This window comes from Protopterus annectens, chromosome 14.part0, assembly GCF_019279795.1.
Source record: "Protopterus annectens isolate FY-2018-M chromosome 14.part0, PAN1.0, whole genome shotgun sequence".
Lineage (NCBI taxonomy): Eukaryota > Metazoa > Chordata > Ceratodontiformes > Protopteridae > Protopterus > Protopterus annectens.
The window spans coordinates 600,205,161-600,228,071 of NC_056748.1; the positions used below are offsets into that span (position 1 = coordinate 600,205,161).

At 36.6% G+C, this 22,911-nt stretch overlaps 1 protein-coding gene across 2 annotated transcripts in view; it reads left to right on the forward strand.

Moving 5' to 3' along the window:
- FBXW4 (F-box and WD repeat domain containing 4) overlaps nt 1-22,911 on the forward strand; it is a 2,126,835-nt gene that overhangs the window by 330,476 nt on the left and 1,773,448 nt on the right. For both annotated transcript variants that reach the window (XM_044056341.1, XM_044056343.1), the window contains one exon: nt 505-637. In XM_044056341.1, the coding sequence (XP_043912276.1) occupies nt 505-637 (133 nt within the window). The remainder of the gene's footprint in view (nt 1-504; nt 638-22,911) is intronic.

Here is a 22,911-nt window from a genome sequence, read left to right on the forward strand (position 1 = left end):
TATTTAATATACCTTCCTAACATCACTTCCTACTTTTCTTCTTTTTCTTAGATTACATTTGAAATCTTCGGGTCTATATTAAGTTATCGAAGTTTTACAACTTTGAATGTCATATGGTCAAACCCATATGTTTGAAGTTGTAAAACTTCAAAAACGTTAAGAAAAAAAGAAAACACTTACCTGATGGTTGTAAGCAGGGGGGCAAGTCCCCCTGCACCCCCACACCCCCTGCTCTTTAAATATACTAATTCAGAGACTGCACTACAATGCAGTACAGTGTGGAAAGGGAAGATTTCCCTTTACTACACTGTAATGCGATCTTGGAGTTGATGGATTTGCCTCCCTGCTTACAACCATCAGGTAACCTTCAGACCCCCAGATCTTTTTGTAACTAATTCTGGTTTTCCAAAACTTTTAAGTCTGTGCTGCATTTAGGGAACTGCTGTTGAAGAAATAGTGTTACAGCTAAGTTTTTACTTAATATTTCTCTTTTCTCTTCTACAGAGATGGCAAGATTATTCTTCACCAAAAACTTAGTAATTTCAAGATTGAGTTTTCCGCTCATGAGCAGGAAGTGAACTGCATTGACTGCCTTGGAGGTGTCATCTTGAGTGGTTCAAGGGATAAGACAGCAAGGGTAAGCCTAGTCATTATTGGAAAAAGTATGCATTTTTTGTTATTTCATAATATTAAAGCTGACAAATAGTAACGAGGATGTTCATCATTCCCACTGCCTCAGTGGCATTTTGGTTTATTTGCTGAGGTAACCAAGTATTGGCCAGCTTTCAGAAGTTCAGATTCCCCTCCCTGTCTCTCTTCCTGTGACAACTAATTCGCCAAGAGTATCCTGAGAGGAAATCCTTCAACTATAACCGGAAGTGAGTATTCAATCTTTTCTGCCATTCAAAGAAGCAATTTCTTTAACTCGTCACAGGATCCGGTGCTGACTTTGCTGGCTTACTGCTCATATAAACCCATTTGGTGAATCCCCTTTCTCTCATTTTATTATTAGATTTATTACTATCCTTCTATTTTTTATATTTATTTAAAAATGTATATTTATTTTTAATATTTTATTTCTGTCACTGTTTACAGTAATTCCTGTTGGTATTTCTGCTTGTAGCTGTATTTATTTGACTTTGTCTCAGACCAGGGGTTTGCAACTTTCACTATCAAAAGAGCCATTTTAGCCCTTTTCCCACCAAATAAAATTCATCTGGAGCCACAAAATATATCTGACCCATAAAATGAAGATAACACAGCATATTAAGTTTTATATATAGTTATTATACTGTATATAAAAGAACTAAGTTTATAAGAACAATATTTAAAATCCATCTCTATTTTTGTTCTTTTGTTGAGATTTTTATTGGGATCACTTGATCACTGTGTGTGTGTGTGTGTGTGTGTGTGTGTGTGTGTGTGTGTGTGTGTGTGTGTGTATGTATGTCATACCTTTCATCCTCTTAGAGCAAGAAATATGGACAAAGTCATAAACAATGGGAAGACAAAGGCCCAAAAATAGGGATGCTTTTTAAATATTGCTCTTACAAACTAAGAAAGTTGATAGATTTTGTATTGGCATGAATTTTCTGAAGGGTATGAAGTCTGAAACTCAAATGCCTGTCTATATTTTCTGACTTAAGCCCTAAATAATTTGCCAGTGGTTTGCCAGAAAACCATAATTTTATGAGAAATAGACCAAAAGTATGAGACAAAAATGAGGACATTCTGCAAAAATCTGTACAGTTGAAAGGTAACTGTGTGTGTGTATGTGAAATGCATGTTAACAGAAAAAGTGTTATTCGAGCAAGTTTCTAAGTTTACAAGAGCAATATTTAAAATGTCTCCCTATTTTTCTTCCTTTGTTCCCCCATTTTATGTTGTTCTGTCCAGATTACTTGTGGTAAGAGTTCAAAGGTATGGTGGAGAGGTACAGAAACCTTTCAGGAGATGCTGATGCTGCCATGGAATTGCTCAATCGCTCTTAGTGTGTGTGGAATGCATGGTAAAATAAACCATGTTATTCTAGCAAGCTATTAACTTTGCAAGAGCAATATTTAAAATCTATTGCTCGATAGCTGTGTGTGTGTGTGTGTGTGTGTGTGTGTGTGTGTGTGTGTGTGTGTGTGTGTGTGTGTGTGTGTGTGTGTGTGTGTGTGTGTGTGTATGTCGTGTGGCAGTGACCATTATTTTTCAAAGCTACAGGGAGCCACTGCAGAAGGGTGAAAAAGCCTCATGTGGCTCCAGAGCCACAGGTTGCAGACTCCTGTCTTAGACAAATGCTTATTTTACTGTTTCTGAGGAAACTTTCAGTATTTGTCTCAGAAAATGCAGTGTGTATGTGTGCTGTTAACACTATAGAGACACTAGACGGCGTCTCATGCAGTCAGAATCATAAATTAATTGCACCTGTCTTTACTTTTGTTACTCTGCGTTGTTTTCATCTTTTGACAGGAAAATATCAGAAAACTTGTATTTTTTCAGCATTTTTACATTGTTTACTATGCACTGTGTGTTTTTAACACCAGATGCCAGTTTTACTGCAAATTAAGTTATTTTAATATACTGTGGAAATTTTTGCTCTCTTTGACAAGAAAATATATTTTAAATTGTTACTAAACATATTTTTTAAGGCATTTTAACATGGTTAAAGTGTGGAGCTCATTTTTAACACTGATTCGGTGCATCGGTTGCTTTGGTGTTTGGACTTTCTTTACTGGAAATTATTTAACTTTTGTCAGTTGTCAAAGAATTCTGAATACATTTCAAATTGTTTTTGTGATAATAGCACAGTTTGGCAGAGATTAGTTGTGTGGGGACATACTTATTGTTAGAAAATTGGTCATTGTGATACATTAGCCAGTACTGTCAGTTTATTATTCTGGTTGATGTTCTCGCCCCTGACTTGATGGATCCTGACTCTGGTATCCCCCCATCAAATCCAGTTGCAGTTAAATAGAAAATCAAAAAAACAAAATAAAAATATTCCTCTGCCTACGTTTATTGATTCTGTCAAGGCTACTGCTCAGCCATTGAACTACTTACCTTTTGCCCCTTTCCCCCCTATTATAGCTTTACCAGACAGTAGGGAAGGGGGTTTAGACGCATCCTCTGGGGATGTTGCAGTACCTAGTGCAGGTATGGGAGAACCAAGCCCTTTAAGTACAGGAGTAGTCTGGGGTAAGAGACCACCTGGCAGACAGAATACTCTGCCCCTGATATTTTATCTAATAGAGAAGTTCACAAGAAAAAGAAATATAACATTGTCCATCATTCACACTGCCTGACTCGCATGTGGGTTCTGTGCCTGCACAAACCCTCAAACCCACAAGATCACACTAGCAGCTTTCTAGCGCTCAGAATCCCCTCCCCTGACTCTCTGTAACAGGAGATCGGCTAGGCTCCTTCCATCAGTGGAGGCCTAACTCCTTTCACAGAAAGCCAGTTTTCAGTCTTTTAGTGCTAGCTGCAAGTTTCACACAGTTGAATCTTCTTAGTAGCATGCATTGGTAGATTCCAGACTGAGATCTAAGATCCCTCAGATCTAAGATCCCATCTCTTTGGGAACTTCTCTTCCTGTTTATTATCATATACTTTTGACTTCTTTCTGTTTTATTTAAAATATATGTGTATATATCTCCATATACACACACACACACACACACACACACATATATATATATATATATATATATATATATATGTTTGTGTGTGTGTGTATATATATATATATGTGTGTGTGTGTGTGTGTGTGTGTGTGTGTATACAGATACATAATCTATGTAGATATATAATATTTGTGTGTATTAACTTGTTTTAGTATTCTTGCAATTTACTACTGTTAATTCTTTTGGGATTACTAACTTCTTATTGTGTTGTTTGCTTGCTTAATATGCTTTTATGCAGCTGAGGGCTTTTCTAAAGTATTTTATGACTTGTACTGAAAAAACAAAGTTCTGTGGTGTCAGCTGAACTCTAGGGACTCCCTCGTGCATGTAGAGCAGTGTACCAAGAAACCTGTTGTTTCTGTGGTTTATCTGCTTCATTTTGAAGTTCTGACAGGAAAACATTTTTTCACTTTTTTCTTCATTTTTTATATTTACTTCTGATTTAACACCGCTATAGCTGTTTTTATAACTTAATTGCAATTTTACAATCAATTAGTTTCTTTGCATTTTAAGTAAATATGCTTATGTATGCTGTTTTAAAAGGTTTCTGTTTGATTTAAGGGCATATATTTCATTTTTTGTCACTATTTGGACTTGGTGTTGTGACTATGTGTGCTGTTGTTTACAACACTATGCTGATTGTAGAATAAGGATTAGTGCAATTTAAACTTATTGTGCTATATTTTATGCAGTTTAGCTCTATTTGCTGTGCGGGAACAAAGTTTATATTTTTTATTATTACTCCCTTAGTCAGCCCTTAATAGCATCAATATATTATTCTGGTTGGTGTTTCTTTCTGTGATTTGATGGATTTTGATATGCCCCCCCCAATCAAATCCAGTTGCAACTAGAAAGGAAAAAATCAACAAAAACATGCAGTAGCCTATAGTTTTTGAGTATGTTTTTGTCTTAAGCCGGACTGCAGACCACTTATACTTTTCTTTGTCACCCTCTGGTGCAAGCCCACAGCCTTATGTGGTATGAGAGTCAGACACATCCTCCAGGCCTGTTCCATTACTTGGTTTGGGTATGGGAAAAGCAAATTCTTTAGGTGCAGGAGATGTCTGGGGTATGAGACCCCTTGCCATGCATAACTCTGTCCCCAGATATTTTTGGAGTTCATAGTAATAAGAAACAGAAGCTTCAACACATGACAGACAGTTGGGTTATTACCATGTATGGGGCTGATGTGTCTTCCTTAGCTAAGACTGTTTTACAGTCAGATAACCTCAGAGACTTTGCTGCTGCTGAGAACAACTATGTGACTGTCTTCTCTAGATAACAGTCTAGCACACAGATTTTGATGGGGCTCTTATGCAGAGAGTAGTGAACAATCTGAGTCCATCCAGTCAAATTCAAAAACCAAGGCAAGTGTTCACCATTCCACAGATGCTAGCTATGTTTAGAGAAGTACATGAGTGGAAGCAATCTGGTGCTACACCAGTCACTGGCAAAATTTATGACCTTATCGAGGATGAGATTCCAAATTTTTGACTGTTCCTCCTCTGTTGCTGGCTTTAGAAGATGTTTATAAAACTGCATGTAAACCTCCTTCGGCTAGTGAACCATTTCCTAAAAAGGTTCTGAGGAAATACAAGGTGTACTCTCATCTTACAGCTCTTTCTGCTCCTTTGTCAGCAGACCCAGCTGTGGTTTTTCCAGCTGCCAGTTCTAACAACAGAGCTTTATCTTCTTTTAACTCTACACCACCAGATAAAGCTAGTAAGTGGTTAGAATCTCAGGGAAGAAAGTTGGCTTAGTCTCGTAATTTATTCTTTAGAATTTTAAATTATCAGGCCTTCACGTGGAAATGTATTTTGTAGTGTGCTTACAGTTTAGATGACTTTGCTGTATCTTTGCCTGCAGAACATAATTGCTATAGGAATGACATTGTTTCTAATGTGACTCTGGTTGTGAAACATGCTTTGGGGAGTGTCTTGGAAGGTGCAGACACAGTTTCTAGAAATGTAACTTCTGCTCTATTGAGAAGGTATTCTTGGTTACATAACCAGAGTAGTTCTGAGAATTAAAAAAATGGGATTTTGAATGTTCCTTTAATTTTAAATTTGTGTTTGGTCCTGCTTCTACCCAAGTCCTCACACAGTGGAATAATAGAGGTAAATTAATGCATAGGGTATATAGAATGTTCCATATTTTAATGTTCTCTTCTAACAAGGCATCCACCTTTAAATTGCAGGGCAAACAAAAATCCCAGCCTGACAAGAGTTGGGGTACCAAGAGGAAATGAAAGGAGGATAATGCTTCCAAACGAAATAAAATGGATTCCTTTCCCCCCAAAACAAAAGTTCATTCCCCTGCTAAGGAATGACTGTACCAAAACTCTGGGCATTCCATTCCTTCCTCCTGTGTCTCCTTCCCTTTCCCCTTTTCCCAAGCATTTGTTCAACCCAGCAGGAACAGATAGTCTCATACAAGTGGGTGCTGAGAAATTCAGTGAGAATTCTCTTGGCAGTGGACAGAAAATCCTCCCTCCTTCAGGGAAATCACCTTGCACCCGCTAGACCAGAAACATCTGTAATCTCTGGTACTCCTTCACAAGTTGCAAGTACAGGTTATAGAACAAGTTTCCGCACAACATAAAGGAAAAAGATTTTACACCAGAATTTTTATGTATATGTCTTCACAGGCATTTGTGAATGTTGTATTGAGTTTTCTGTACTAAGGCAGTTTTAGTCCAGTTTCTGTCATTACCAAGTGCTTCCAGAACTGTGAGTTAATTGCACGTTTTGTCTCTGTTGATTAAAAGCTTCATTTGGAAGTTTTGACAGGAAAACTTGATGGATTTTGCATGTTTTTCTTTGATGTTATTATTATGGAAGGTGAATGAGCAAGATTGCAGAGTTTTAAACAATGTTTTAATGTAAATTGAGATTTTGGCACTATTTTGTATGTTAAACATTTTTGACAAGATTTTTTTCATAAGTTTGTGCTTTATATCTTGTCTAAAACTGGTTTATGCCATTTCTAATCATTTGGAGCAGAAGCTAGCATTTTTTATTTATTTATTTTTTTGCAAAAATTGGGAGACTTTTTGTTCATGTATTCTGTGCTTTGTTCTGGGTTACTGAACTGACTGTCTTTGTATTTAGTGCAGTGTTCAAAATAGTATCTCTGGAGAAATAGACTTCAAATTGCTATTTAGAGGAGAATAGTGGTATTTTGGTATTGATTTGGCTAGAATTTTGTCCCCTGAGTTGATGGACTTAGATGTGGTCCACCCTTCTTCACCGTTTGCCCCTTGTGCACTTAAAAAAGATATAACAGTGTATCAAGAAATATGCTTCAGCTTACAGTTTGTGACTCTGCAGTAGCCTTGGGCAGGTTGTTGGACCAGTCACCTTCTTTTTGCCTCCAGGTGCCCTGGTGTGGTGGAAGTACCACAACTGTGCATGACACGAGGGTCAGACAATTCCTCCAGGGCTGTACCATTGTTTGGTTCAGGTATGGGAGAACCAAATTCTATTTTGTGGTATTAGTACCTCTTCCTTTTTCAGGTCTGACTTTTTCTTCCTCCTTCCCTGTTTAATATGTATGTATGTGTGTGTATATATATATATATATATATATATATATATATGTATATATATATATATATATATATATATATATATATATATATATATATATATATAATTATTTGAATTTTTCTGGCAGTTGTTAGTACTGTTGTTTCACTCTAGGCCTTGTGCCTTCTCCTTTTTTTCCTTTTAAACTAGTTTTCTAGTAGTTCTTTTTACCATTGTAGGTATTTCTTATCCCAGATCTTTGGTAACCCTTTTATTACCATTGGTGGTATTTTGCCTTCTTTATTCCAGTATTATTAACTTTCTACTTTGGGTTTTTCTTATTGCATGTATTATGTCTGATAATCCTATTGGATTTAAAAAATGCTCTTTCTGTGGGCATAAAATACCTAACTCTGGTGTCTACTGCATGTATTATCTTGGGGCCACACATCTTGAGGTTAAGTGGAGATTGTTCCACTTCCAAGCACAGAGCCTAGGTTGAGCACAGGAACAAGTTAGTTCTTAAGTGTCTCGAGCAAACAGTGAAAAAATCTCAAGGGGAGAAAAAAGAGAATTTCAAAGGAAAGCCCAGGGAGAGTTGAGGAAGCATTTCCCCTGACTGTTGTCTTCACTGGCTCCAGCTTCATCTCCGCTGTCCAAAATGCCCAAGGCTTCGGATCCATCCACTTCAGATGTAACACTCTCTTCTGCTAAGTCTTTTCCCCATAGACTGCCTAGGTTCTCTCCAGAGCTGATTTCATCAAAGCTACACTCTGTTTTTGCAAGAAATACCCCATAGAGTTTCTAGTCCTCCATCTACCTCTTCGTTGGTCAGGTCTACCAGGAGCCTGTCCAAAGCATTTGTGGACAGAATAATGAGGAAGTTTCTCAGAACCTAAATCCAGGGGGGCGTGGCCAGCATGGACACTGTATAGCAGCAGATTTCACAAGCTCCAATAAAGAAAATATATCTTCACTGGAATTTTGTCTCCTATTAATGAAAATTAGTTTTTTTTCTCCATAACTTGATAGTATTTAACAAACTCTGCAGGAATATATAGTTAAAAATCGAAAGTGGACATATTTTCCAGTCAAAATTTCATCAGAATAACTTTATCTCATCTGGAAAAATTTAATCATGAGCTTCAGTAAGACAAGTAGTCAGGATTCCAGTTTAAAAAAAGAACTATAAACTGTAATAACTAATATTCAAGACCTCACCACAAAGATTGACAAGATTGACTTTAAAATTGATAATTTTAAAGAAAAAGCTACTAAAGCAGATGGATCTGCTTCATGAAGATTTAAAACAGCAAAAAATCCAAATAACAAGTATTGAAGAATCTCTAACAGACGTTGACGGCAGATTACTAGAAAATGAAAATAACACAGAATTTTTTTCTTAAGCAAAACACCTCATTACAACATAAACTGAATGATTTAGAGAACAGATCACGTCGGAATAATATTAGGATCTTCGGAATTCAGGAAAACAAAGAGGGAAATAACATGTCAAGCTTGGTTAACAAAAGTTCTGGATTTACCTGAGGCTATGTCGTTTGGAATAGAGAGATCCCCTGGTCACTTACATCAGTAAGCAGTACTAATAGGAAACAACCAAGATCAGTCATAGTAAAAATTCTCTCTTCATCTGATAAAGATCTAATTTTAAAAACTGCCTGGTCGAAATCTCCTTTAAAATATAATGACTCTATCATTCGTTTTGACAATAACTATGCAACAATGGTAATTGCCAAGAGAAAAGTTTTTTTACCTTTGATTAAATAACTGAAAAAGGTTCAGATTAAGACTCGTCTCTTGTTTCCTGCAAGGTTGAAGATTTTTCTCCGTGTGGGTCCTTTGATGTTTGAGGATCTTGACTCTGCTCTGGCTTTTGTTAAAAACCACAATTTGCTAGAAAAAAATAGAAGAACTAGATCGGGCTAACCCTTTTCTTAAAATAGAGCTCTACCGAGAAACAAAAGAGACTAAAAAACAAATGAAATATAACACAGTTTACTCATATACTATGTTAACATTATGGACTTTATTTTATTAACAATTTTGTTATGGTATACATTCAAGGTAAGACCTTCTCTTCTCCTTTTTGATGTTTATCTATAATACTTCATTTATGCCTTAATTCAGCCTGTCATAATTTACTATTTTTCTTTTCATTACAGTTACACATAATCTCTTATTTTTTATTTCAAATATTTAAACCTAACTTATAATAATCCTATTAATAGCACTTGCTTCATAACATAATGATTTTGCTTATTTTTCTTCCCATACTTTATATCTTTATATCTCCACAAAGTTAATATTTGTATATCTCTATACATTCAATAACCTTTTATTTACGGTGTAAGAATATGTTGGGATTCTTTAAGGGGCGGTCTAAAGTAAGAAAAATGGTTTTCTTTTCCTTTCTCTTTCTGTGGACAAATTTCACATTTCACTTTTCCCTCTTTGATTCTCATGGTATATTCATAAGATAGAAAATAACATACTTTTATAACAGTTTCCCTCCTCTTTCTTACATATACTTTGATGGGTAACATTAATCACAGGATGTGTTTTATTATTCCTGTTGAATGAAATTACATAATGTAAACTGCATGGTATATATGTTACACATTTGTTCAGGTAATATAAATGGTGTGGGGTATATGTGCTGCACATCTGTTCAGGTGATGTTGTATATAAATGTGTCAGGTTGTTTAGATTCATCTCTTTTGTTATTTCTTTCTTCTCTCTCCTTTTAATTAATAACAAGGCATATGGGAATCTATACTGGTTAGTGATGTCTGATGTGCATATGTGCTATAACTAAGATTTTTTTTGTAGTATTCATTATGTATATGTTTTGCAGTTGCAAAGACATTTCTTCTGTAAATGTTTGACAGTTTGGGACCTACGGCGTTCATGGAGCCGTGAGTACTCTTGTGAAGTGTGTATGTTTGCTGTATTTTGGTGGTTTCCCACCGATCTATCATTAGAGACAATTTTCTGCACTTTGCTTATTTGTACTGCAATTTCACGAGCTGATCTCTCTCTCTGAATCTCTCGGTTAGTCTTGGAACCATTTCTTCTCTTTTACTTCACATTCTTGACAATGTGAAGTGGCTTGATGATGTCACTGGCAAGAGACGATCATTTCCAGGAAGTGTAGACCACATCTACGTCCGAGAAATAGTTTGGTTATTGTTTTTCTTCTGTAAATCACATGTTAAGCTACAGAACAATGAAATCTATGGTCGAGTACAGGATTATTGGAATATTTGGGGCCTTTTCATATATCTTTGGCTTCCAGAAGCTAGAAAAGTACAGAATCAACCTAAAAAATGAGAAAGGGAGAGAGAGGTGAGGAAAGGGGAAGAAAGAAGATAAAGAACAGTGAAAGCTTTTACTTGTAAACATGTATGTATTTTATTTATTTATTCTGTATATGTATACATTCATTGCAGTCTACTACTTTCTTTTTTTTCTCTTTCCTTTTCTTTCGTTTCTTTTCTTCTTCCAGTTATTTTGATACTATCTCATATTATGATAAATGTTGCCTTTTTTAAAGTTAGCTCCTACTTAGCATACTGCAGTTTTTTGTTTAAGTTTCACAAGAGAGGATGTTTCTATCACCATAGTCTGTTTATTTGTGTAGTAAGGAGCTGAATACCATAATTGTCCAATCTAATTGGCTTCTGCACAAGAAATGTCTGTACTTTGACAGTGAATGTTTCTGGGCATAGTTATTAACAGTAGTTGATATGTTTCATTTACCACTGATGCATTGAGTACCTTTCAAGGGTATCACTAATGGCAAACTAATTGCAACGTCTGTGTCATTAAGGATGCCATTTTGAGTATAATTGACTGGAAAGGTTCATACATGTATAATAGTTTTTTTTTCTCCTCTTGTATAACTTATAACTATAAGGGAAGAAACACAGTATGATTTATGAATATATTATTGCAGATTATAATGGTTATACAAATATGTCATTACTTGAGTAGCACAATTTTGATTTTGATATTGTATGATACATAATATCTAAGTAGAAGTGCTGTATATATAAATAATTCCTTCTATTTATATCAGTTGTAAAGTTGTTGGTTAATCTAGTTAGTTCTTTAATATTTCTTTAGATAGTTTGACTCATCGCTGAATATAAGAATAATATACTGTATTTTATTTGGTCACACGCGTTTATCTATAGGGTATTACTTATATGAACATATATTCATTCCAGATGAATTATTCTAAAGTTGATTTTTTTGTTTTATAAGAAATTTTGTTCTAGTTTTGTTTCCAATATAAATTACATAATCTGTACTATTAGTGAGGTTTGCGTTCTGTTGCTATTGTTTAGGGTTTTGATTTCAGTGTGTCATTGGGATTAGGAGTTTATAACTCCAGGCGGGGAGGTATGTTTTGCTTTTTTAACCTAGAATATGTAATCATTTTCTTAAATGTTTTTTGACATCCAGTGTAACTTATTTAAAAAAGTACAGAATACAAAACTCAAGGAATACATATTTTTCTCAGTGATTTTAGATTCACTATATTCATTTTGAATAAATTCATATTTGGAGGGGGATTCTCTTGTTTCATGCAGGATATTGATATGTTACTACTATATCACAGACATAATTATATAACATGACCACGTTGAAAGGCTTGTCACTTAACATAAACGGTCTGAACAACCCCTATAAAAGAAGTAATCTATTTAAATATCTAGCCTTTCATAAACCTAATATAATATTTTACAAGAAACTCATTTAACGAAAGATACTATTGAATTCTTAGATGCAAATAAATATACAGTTATATTATATTAGTATACAAAAAAATAAGAGTTTTAGCAATATTGTGGAATAAAGCATCTCCTCTACCCAGAATAATTAAAACATATCAAGATAATAAAGCCTTACTTTGTTTGGCTATAGGAGAAATGGGCAAGAAATTGTATACCTTAATAAACAATTATTGGATACCCAGTATTGGCACTAATACTATTAGACACATCTTAAATCAAATAATATCTTATCTGAGAGCCATATTATTATGACAGGAGACTTCAGTTGTATCATAGACCCAAAAGGTACAACCACTTCAGACAAAAGAAAAATTACACCACAAGCTAAACAACTAATAAAATTCCTAGACATCTATCTACTTAAAGATATATATCATTTTGTGGACCATAATTAATTACAATACACTTTCTATTCTAATAGACACAAAACATATTCTAGAATTGATAGAATATTACTTTATACACAGATAATTAATAATCTGGTTAACAGTAAAATCATATCAGGCCCAATTTCTGATCATAATACATTTCTATTTGAACTTAATATTAATAATACCCCTAATGTTCAAATTAAAAGAATCCCGGCATATCTTACACAGCTTAAAGATTTTCAATCATTTTTAAAAGAAGGGACACAAAACTTTATAAATATAAATTCAACTTGTGACACTCAAGATATATTTATTTGGGATGCTTTAAAAGCATACTTGTATGGACAAATTAACAAATGGTATTACAACAAGATGAATGTTTGGGATAAAGACATAAGAACAATACAGGATAATCTGGACTCATTACACATCAAAAATAAAGATAATCTTTCCTCTAAAAATATAAGAGATGAGCCATACAAATTAAATGAGGAATACAGATCTATTCTTCATCACAAGATGATAACTTTAGAAAAAATATAAATTTCTTGCCTATTCAGTAAATCCTAAACATTATCAAACCATATTAATAAGACCAAAAGATTAAATAAATATAATTATATTAAAGAAATACACTCTACGAGAAAGAAAAGAGAGGTACACAGTATTCAAGCTATATTAGAAGAGTTTAGATGTCATTTTCTTGAAATCAATCAATTTATACAACAAAGAGTCAGAAGACAATATAAGAAATTTTATTAATAAAAACATATATAATAAACTGAACAAACAACAAATAGAAGTTATTGATAAGCAAATTACTTTATCAGACATACAAAATCAATTCAATAAGCTTAAACCTAATAAAGCACTGGGAAATGATGGAATTATTCCAGAAATATATACAATTATGCCCAAAATGGCTATTACTCTACTGCACAATGTATATAATGTTGCCCAGAATAATAATAATAATATACCGCCATCATGGAAATACACATTCATATCCCCTATACTAAAATCAAATAAAGATCCAAAATACTGTTCTTCTTACAGACCAATATCCTTACTGAATATTGATTATAAGATGTTTATGAACATATTCTCAGAAAGATTAAAAAGGTTCTTAATAGATGAAGACCAGACAGGATTTGTGTCTAATAGAAGTACCTTTAGATAATATAAAATGAACCCTAGCCATTGTTGAATTCTCTCAAAGGAAAAAGAGGAACTTAACATTAATTAATCTTGACATAAATGCCACTTTTTATTCAATTAATTGGAATTATTTGTTTATTCTTCTGGAGTGCCTAAATTTCTCTCATAACTTTAGTAACCTTCTAAAACATTTATATGAAGAAACTTTTGCATATATCAAAATAGGGTCATATATTTCAAATAAAATCCCTGTCTTAAAAGGTACCAAACAAGGATTCCCTCTCTCACCTCTATTGTTTACTCTGATTATGGAACCTTGGGCAAATGAAATAAGGAATAATAAAAATATAGAGGGCTTGGAGCTAGATGGAAGTCTTTCTGGGAATTATCAGCTATACAGCTTATAATGAGACCTTCAACATATCAATTAGAAATTATAAGTACTCCTATTATATGGATTTTAAAAGATTATTTTGTTACTCGTGTTAATCTTAATCATGCTGCCAGTTACATACATACTATTATAATTAACTTTAGGAATTTTATATATAAACATATTAAACACAAAGATTGTTTTTTCTTATTATTCCCCATAGCATTCACACAAGAGACTTTTTAACCTCAGATTTTAATAAGATTACCTTATTTAAAAATAATGAACTAAAATTTTGGTTCCAATTAACATCTGAATACAAGACCAAATCAGTCGATCGTGTTATACAGGAATATGGACTTGATAAATCCATATGGTTAGATATACAAACACTCATAGTATATCTTGACAATAAATTAGAATTAATTTCATCTAATACATGTGACACTAAGATAGTATTACAATTTTTTCAATCAGTTGTATTACAAAAACATGCTTATTCATGTAATCTCTCCTTTATTTACAGAGTTTTGAGAAGAGAAACATTTTGCTGTCCACATAACTACTGGGACTACTATAGCTCAATTTATAATAATCTTCCAAGTGAGCAAGACAAGGCTAATGTATTACAATTAGCATGGAAACATATTTTTCTTTGAAATGGAAAATATATACTTGGAGATTTATAAACAGATCTTTTTACACACCACAATTAATGGATAAAATCAACAAAAAAACAAAACATTTGTAATAGATGTAACTCTAGTGTAGATATTAACTGGGCTCATAAGTTTTTGATTGTCCTACTTTAAACACCTTTTGGAATAATATAAATGAATTTTTACAAGCACTTTTTTCAGATAATTTCATATTGAATAAATCTTTGTTTGTATTTAATACGCCTGTTCCACAATGTGTTAGAAAAATAAAATATTCATTACTATGGACCATATTGGCAGTGGCTAGAAAGACCATTACGAAAAATTGGATCTCCAAATATCCTACATTTTGTGAGTTTACTAATATATTAAAAGATGTATGTCATCTACAGATAAAAACCACAATTTCTTGAACAACTAGAAAGACATATGAACATCATTTGTGGGTTAATGTGCAAAATTTGTTGGAAAAGAATGAACCTCCTTCATAAATTTAATTGACTTTCCTCTTTTCATCTGTGAAACAAGCTACAAGCTGAGGATTACAGTGTATTCTAAAGTATAAATACTGGATGTCTTTGTATATACTTTAGTTTATATGATTTTGTTAATTTTATATTCATATTTAAATGTGATAAATGTATGTTATTAATTCTTAAATTTGTAATTTATATTATCTTATACAATTCTATGTGACTGCTTACAAGTTTGTTCTAATTAAAATCAATAAAATTGTTTAAAAACAAACAAAAAAAAAAAAAGAACTTAAATCCAGTTGGGAATACTTCCACCTCTGGCACCCATTGGACCCATGAGCTTTGGACCATCCCAAATGCCCTAAGTTACTCCTGCTCTGATTCTTCCCTTGGCTTTGGAAGTCCTGGATCGAGGAATTCCAGGATTGTCTGGGTCAGATCTGAAGGCTTGGTCCTCATCCTTTTCAGCTTCTGTGATCCTACCAGTTCCAACCTTATCAAAGCTAGAGGGATCTTAGCTACGATGCCAGATCCAGGGGTAGGGGTTAAACTTCAAAGCTTTTGGAGCCATCCCTTTCCCTCAGGGCTTCGGCACTACACAGTTCGGTTCCAACTTGTATATCAAGGCAGGGTCATGGGGAAGCCTTGGATTTCTGTAGGTAGGTAGCTTCAGCTCCTACTGGGATAGTCTTGTGCTCTCCATCAGCTTCTGCATTTGAGGAAGTGGAAACAGTGCTCCACATGACTGAAGATAGGACATCCTTGCCCCCCTTGAGTCTCCCTTCTGCCGCTATTTGCCCTGGGTCCTGAGTCTGCTCATTCTGCAGCATCTGGAGCAGCCTGCCCAGTCAAGTTTCATAACAGTCCGCACTTCTGTTTTTTTTCTGGGATCATATCAATGAGGAAGTCCACAGAAGAGTATGTGTGAGAGGAAGCACATTGATTCCCCACTGGAACCCTTGGCAGAAGATTGACTTCAATGAAGGGGAGGGGATCCCCAGGTTACCCCTTGAGGATGTCTTATTAGGAGAAATTCTTGAGCTTCTGAGACAGAAAGGTAGTTGATCTTCCAAAACACCTTCCCAGGAGGAGTCAGTATTTCATGAGGCTTTCCGAACTGGCTCAGCTACATCCTGGGCATTACCTTTGGCAGATGAAATGGTGAATCTCATTTCCCATCAGGCTTGGAAGGATACAGATACAACATAACCTGTTCCTAGAAAGCAAGACAAGTACCTGGTTGCAACTAAGGACTTTGTCCATCACAGTAGGGGTCCCCAGTTGATGCCATGATAGTTGCAGCAGCCACCAAAAAATAACTTGCTGAGGGAAGTCCTTCTGTCTACCCCCAACAGGGAGTCTAGGGCCTTGGACAACTTCAGGAAACAAATTTTTGCTTTAGTGACCTTTGTCCTGCAGTTACTGAATTACCTGGCACACTTCACAAGGTTCCAGAGGGATGTGACTAAGGAACTTAGGAAATCCTTCTCAGGGTCCATGTTGGTGGAGGATAAAAAAGACAGTCTCTTTGCAACTTTCAGTCCCTGTCAAATGCCGTCATGCAGCTGATTTCCCGTGCTATGGAAGGTATTTCAGTTGTGGCAGGTTCAGGCATTATAATTAGGATGCATGCCAGGATGTCTCTTTGCAATTTTGTGGAGCCCTACAAGATGTCCTTCATCAATGCACCCTCTGATGGATCAACTTTATTTGGACCTAAGTTTGAAGAGACTCTGTCCAAGAGTGAGCAGGATGGGAACACCCTGTCTACAGAACGGATACATTTTTCTACCCCTCAGAGGACCTTCTCAAGGAACCAGAGAGGTGGAAGAAAGATGTGGTTCCGGAAATTGCAAGGGGTTTCCCAGGGTGATTACTAAGTGTATGGCAGTGGTTGCAGCTCACCTGAGATTTCTAGGATTCCGGGTCTTTCCTTACCTTAAAGACTGGGTCCTCACCGGTCCCACCAGATATCTAATAATGCACACCAGGGACTACCTGCTCCATTTATGTCTACACCTGGGCATCATAATTAACTACAGCAAATTTCATTTCTCCCCAGCTTAAGTCCTGGAAAATATAGGTGCTCATCTGAATACAGTTTCTCAAGTGGCAAGACTCTCTTAGTCTAGACTATCCACATTACAACATTGTCTCTCCAGTCACAACCAGCCAGGTTGGTTCTTCAGCTTCTCAGTTCATTGGCAGCCTCCATAATGCTTCTGCCTCTAACAAGATTCTATATGAGAGTACTGTAGTGGACACTAGCAGTACAGTGGTCTATGACTTGACATCCCATGACCTTTCCCATTCGAATTCAAGTACAAGATGTCTCTTAGGGCTGCTGCTATGTGCTACCTTTGCCCAAGTCTACAGTGACCACCAAAGCTTCCCAAATGAGGTGGGAAGGCATTACCTGAGATGGACAGTCCAAGGCACATGGTCCCCCTTAGAGGTCAACCTTCACATCAGAATCCTAGAGGTGAGGGTAGTACTTCTAGTGTTGCAGGACTTTTAAGACATTTTCTCTCAAGGGGCATTTGCCATACTGACAGACAACATGTCAGTGGTCTGGTCCATCAACAAACAGGGGGGGGGGACCCACTCTTACCCCTTGCATCAGGTGGCAATGATAGTGTGGCAGTGGGCAATCTGTTCAATCTGCTTTATTTTGGCAATGTACATTCTGGGGAAATCCAGCATTTTAGCAGACAATCTGAGCAGATCTATTCTTTTGCCTCACAAATGGTCTCTCAGTTTTGGTTCAGTGGAGCCAACCGTGTTGCAATCTCTTCACCTCTGCTCACAATTTCAAATGCAGCAGGGTTTTTGCCCTAATCCCCCCCCCAGAGGGGGGAGTCGCTGAGAGATGCTCTGATTTACGATTGGTCCCTCCGGTCTCTTTTATGGTTGTAATGCCACATCCCTAATACTACAGAAGGCATGTCAACAGAAAAGCAAGGTGATCCTCATTGCCCCATTCGGGCCTCACCAAGTGTGGTTCCCCTTCCTTTGGCCTTATCTGATATACCCTTCTTGGGTTCTGGATCAGTCTGCGATCTGCTTTCTCAGCCATCCAGCCTACCTCACCGGGACATTCAAGCCCTCAAGTTAACTGCATGGTTTCTCCACTTACAGTGGTGGCTCGGCAGCCCAGGCTTTCTTCCCAGGTTTTGTGCATCCTTGCATCTTCCCAAAAGGACTCCACTAGGAAGATATACAAGAGCAAATGGAAAAGATCCTCTACTTGAGCCAAAGAAAGACACCTAGATCCCTTTAAGTACTCATTTATATGGTTCTAGATTTACTCCACAATCTGTGTACAGCTAGCTGCAATCTCTAATTACTATGTAGGTAAAGATCATTTGTCCTTGGTCTCCCTTAAGCTATACAAAGCTTTCCTCAAAGGTCCATTTTTACTCAGACCACCTATCAAGGATCCCCCCTTGGGACTTGACAGTTTATCTCCAGGTCTTAATTCAGTTTCTATTTGAACCCTCAACAAAAGCTAATTTGTAATTTCGGTCCTGGAAGACCATTTTTCTAGTTGCTGTTAATCTGCTAGAGAGTATCTGAACTCCAGGCTTTGTCTTGCCAGCCACATTATATTATTATTCATAAAGACAGGGTTTCTGTCCGCACCAACCCCTCCTTTCTTCCAAAAGTGATTTTTGAATTCACCCTTAACCAGTCCATTAACTTACCAGTTTTCTTTCTGAAAATCCCCAATAAAGGGGAATATTTGCTTTGTTTGTTGAATGTACCGACAACTGACATTACATGTCATTAGAATGAAAACTTTCAGAAAATTGGATCAATTGTACATTTCTTTTTCAAAAGCTAAATTGGAGCAGTCTGTGTCAAAGGTTACATCAGCACAGTGGCTGACTGATTGTATTTCTTATGCTTATAAACAAAAAGGTTTGACTTTACCAAGACCACTGCAAGCTCATTCCACAAGGTCAGTTTCCACTACCACTGCCTTTCTATCCAGAGCTTCTATAAATTACATTTGTGTTGCTGCTGCTGCTACATGGCCTAGTATTTGTACCTTCATAGCTCATTACAAATTGGATATCCTTTCTAAGAAATGGGCATCATTTGGTTCTGCCCTGCTCTGGAATGTCTTCCTATTAGACCACCCTAAGCTTATTCTAGCTGGGAACTCAGGCCCAATGGTTGAGGAATGGACGAAAAAGTCAACATCAGACACAAAAGTTATGTACTTACCATAATGATGCAGTTGTTTTGTCTTTTTTCATAGATAATAGATAATATAATAATATATTTCATAGATAATAGATTTTTAATAGATAACAGATAAGTGGTGCCCAAACGGGAACAGAGGATCCCTTGAGGTTAACACCCCTCTGATCTTGAAATATTTGTTTGATCTACATCAGGATGGCTTATTGTATGCATCCATTAAGGTGCTTTTAGTGTTCATTTCTGCTAACCTGACAGTGGATCCTCGTCTTCTCTTTTGGTAAAGCAGTTCATTAAATGAGTATTGCATATGAGATCCCCTCACTAGCAAATTCCTCCTTCATGGGATCTCAACTATGTCATGGAAAAATTTCTTATTGCTTTTTGAACCAGCTTCTTAGATTGATCTGAAGTTATTAACATGGAAAACTGTTTTGCTTAGTGCTCTGACACCTCTGCAAGGTGAATCTCTGAACTGCAGGCTGTCATGGTGGGACAACACAACCTTACCTTATTTTCCACAGTGACAGGGTGTTACGCATTGACCCCTTTTTCATCCTGAAAGTGGACTCAGACTGACTGAGAGTGAATTCTGTCAACCTCCCTTTGTTCTTCGTAAAACCCATGAATAAGGGAATGAGGGTAATACAGACCTTGGATGTGCACTGGCAGCTCAGGTACTACCTTGACAAAACTTAACCTCTCAGGAATGCTGAAAGGGTTTTATTTTCTACACAGGAGCAAAAAAGGATAAACCTTTCTCTAAGTAAATCATTACATGTTGGTTGTCTTCGAGTACTGTTTTCTGTTAACACCCACCATGGCAAGGAGAATACAGTCCAGGCAAGTTAAAGGAGGATTCCATCAGGGCCTTTTCCTCTTCAGTGGAGTTTTGGAAAGGGGTGGGCTTGAAGTATTTTAAAGGCAGCAACCTGGCCCTCTGTACATACATTTGTGAAGCACTATGAGCTGGATGCCTTTAGTAGATCCAGAGTAGGCTTCACTAGGACCATTCTGCATCGGCTCCTGGACACTTATCCTTCCTTCTCCCAGTTTTGGTAAGCTTTGGGAATCTACTTGAACACCAGTAAGGCAGTGTATTAGACGAAGCACAGTTTTGTAAGTCCTACATACCTGTAACAGTAGATGTTCGTTGAACGCACTGTCTTACTGACAATACCTACCTACCAACCTTTTTCTTTGTATGCATATAGTTTGGTGTTTGGGTTACCATTGAATCCTCCTCTGCAGACTCTACTGTTCTGTATGTATGTTTTTTTTTTTTTTTTTTGGTGTAGAGCAGTAGGTGTTCACAGAGCTTGCATTTTCTTCTTCTCTTCCTGGAAGACCCTAGAAAACTGAAAGGGTCCTGTCTGTGGGTGTTTAAGACAGTCCCTATACTACAAGATAATTAGTCTCTCACATCACACACACAGACAGGCAGTGGGAAGGACTCTGAGCTTTAGTAGACTGCCAGAGGAGGGTAGCAGGGCACTACTACCCGAATGCCAGTAAGGCAGTGTGTTCTATGAACATCTGCTGTTACAGATAAGTAGAACTTGCACAACTGTACTTTCCTTTATGCTTTTCCATCAATACTCAAGGTACTTCTGAAGATTGAGAAGTAATTAAGAAAAATTATGGTGACCCCCATTTTGCCCTGGCAAAGGTGGTTCTTCCTTTTAATGGAGTTGGCCAAGGGCAATTGCCACAAGCTTCTTCACAGTTTAGATCTGCTAACACGGCATCACGGGTGAATGGTGCACCCCAACTTAGAGCAATTGCGGCTGACAGCCTGGATGAGTCTATTTCACTACGTTTTATGCACTTATTCCATGAGGATGTGAAGCAGGTATTTAAGGAGGAAAGAAGAACTGCAAGTAGAAAATCTTATGTTTGCAAGTAGAGAAGGCTTTCTAGGTTGTGCCTAACCAGTAACAGAGGTCCTGAAAGGATTTTGACTCCTCAAGTTTTGAAATATTTATGTAAACTACATAGATATGGTTTGTCATATGTTTTTGTCAAAGTGCATGTTGTGGCCATCTCAGCTTGCCTGTCTGTGGCTCCCCACTTTTACCTCTTTTTGTGGTCAGAAAGTGTATGAAAGGAGTGTTGCAGGTGAGACCCTCTCTAAAGCAAATTCCTTCTCACTGGGATCTTGACTTTGTTCTTGAAAAACTGACCTTACCTACTTTTGAACCTGCCTCTCAGGCTGGTCTATGGTTAACTACTTATTTTGCTCTGACACCTGCAAGGTGAGTCTGTGCTACAAGCTGTCATGGTGGGCCAACCCCATCTGATTTTTCATAAGGACAAGGTTGTGTTACTCCCTTATCCATCATTCATGCTTAAATTGTTTTCTGAATTTACCTTGAATCAAGCCATCAATCACCCATTGTCTATCCTTATCCAAAAAAGCAAGGGATAAAAGATTCTACATACCTTGGATTCACACAGGCAGCTCAAATATTACATTGATGGGACAAAGATCTTTAGGAATGCTGAGCAACCATTTGTCTGCTATGAGGGGGCTAAGAAAGGTCAACATTTGCGTAAGTAAACTATTGCGTGATGGTTGTCCTCTGCTATTGTTTTCTGTTACTCTCACCATGGAAAATCTCTTCCATGCAAGGTTAAGGCTTACTTGACTAGGGCTTTATCCTTATCAGTGGCATATTGGAAAGGGTGAAGTCCAGGAGCTCCCAGATTGTGCATTGTTGTGGTGAGTTTCAACTTCTTTGATTTGGTTGTTGGATTTGGCTTTTATATGGTATTATGAAAGACAGCAAATTTACTCTTGCTAGATGATTCTGGCTTCAGGTACTTTTCTTTCTTCCTTTGTATAAATTAAAAAAATTGAACACTGATTTTCTGTGACAGCTAAAGGCTTCACTTTAAGTTATGATCAGTCACTCAGCTGTCTCAAAAAGGGAGAGGGAGAGGAGTCTGAGCTTTTGAAAGCTGGCTAGTAATAGGCTACTTGGCAGATGGCCCAAAATGCCACTGAGGCATACAGGAATTTGAGCATCCTACAGGCAGATAGAACTTATGCAACTGTAATTTTGCTTGCATTGTAATATTTAGACATGAAAGACAAGCTCTTATTTTTTGTTTCATTGCAGTACAGAATTGCATTTCATGTCTGCCATTACATTCACTTTACTCTCTGTAGTAATAGCATTGCTTCTTTACAGAGCGAGTGGTTAAAGAACATTCTTACAGAGAAATGTTGTATTACGTTTTGAACAAATTATGTTAAGTGCATATTTTTGTGTTTTTGGCTATTTCAAATGTTTTGTCTGTTTCACCGTATCGTATCTGACAGTTCTGAGGACCTGAGGCGTGGAGATTTACTTGGGTGAGAGGTTTTGTAGGAGTCTTAGACTAGTTTCCAGTGTTACTAGCTCAATGGTACAGAGGTCTTAAAGTAAAACTTCTGACATTGAAAATGAATTCACTCTGTATGTCTAGCTGCTGTTGTGCCCCCAACTGTGTTTTACCTGACTAGTAAGGACTTCAGAATTTTGCGCAGGGGGCACCAAATACCATTGGGTATCATTAAAAAAACAGTATAAAAGAAAGTCTCACACTTGTCCAGTGTCTTCTAGCTTGTGTTAATGAAGTGATCGTGAGGGCACCTCAGTGTATTG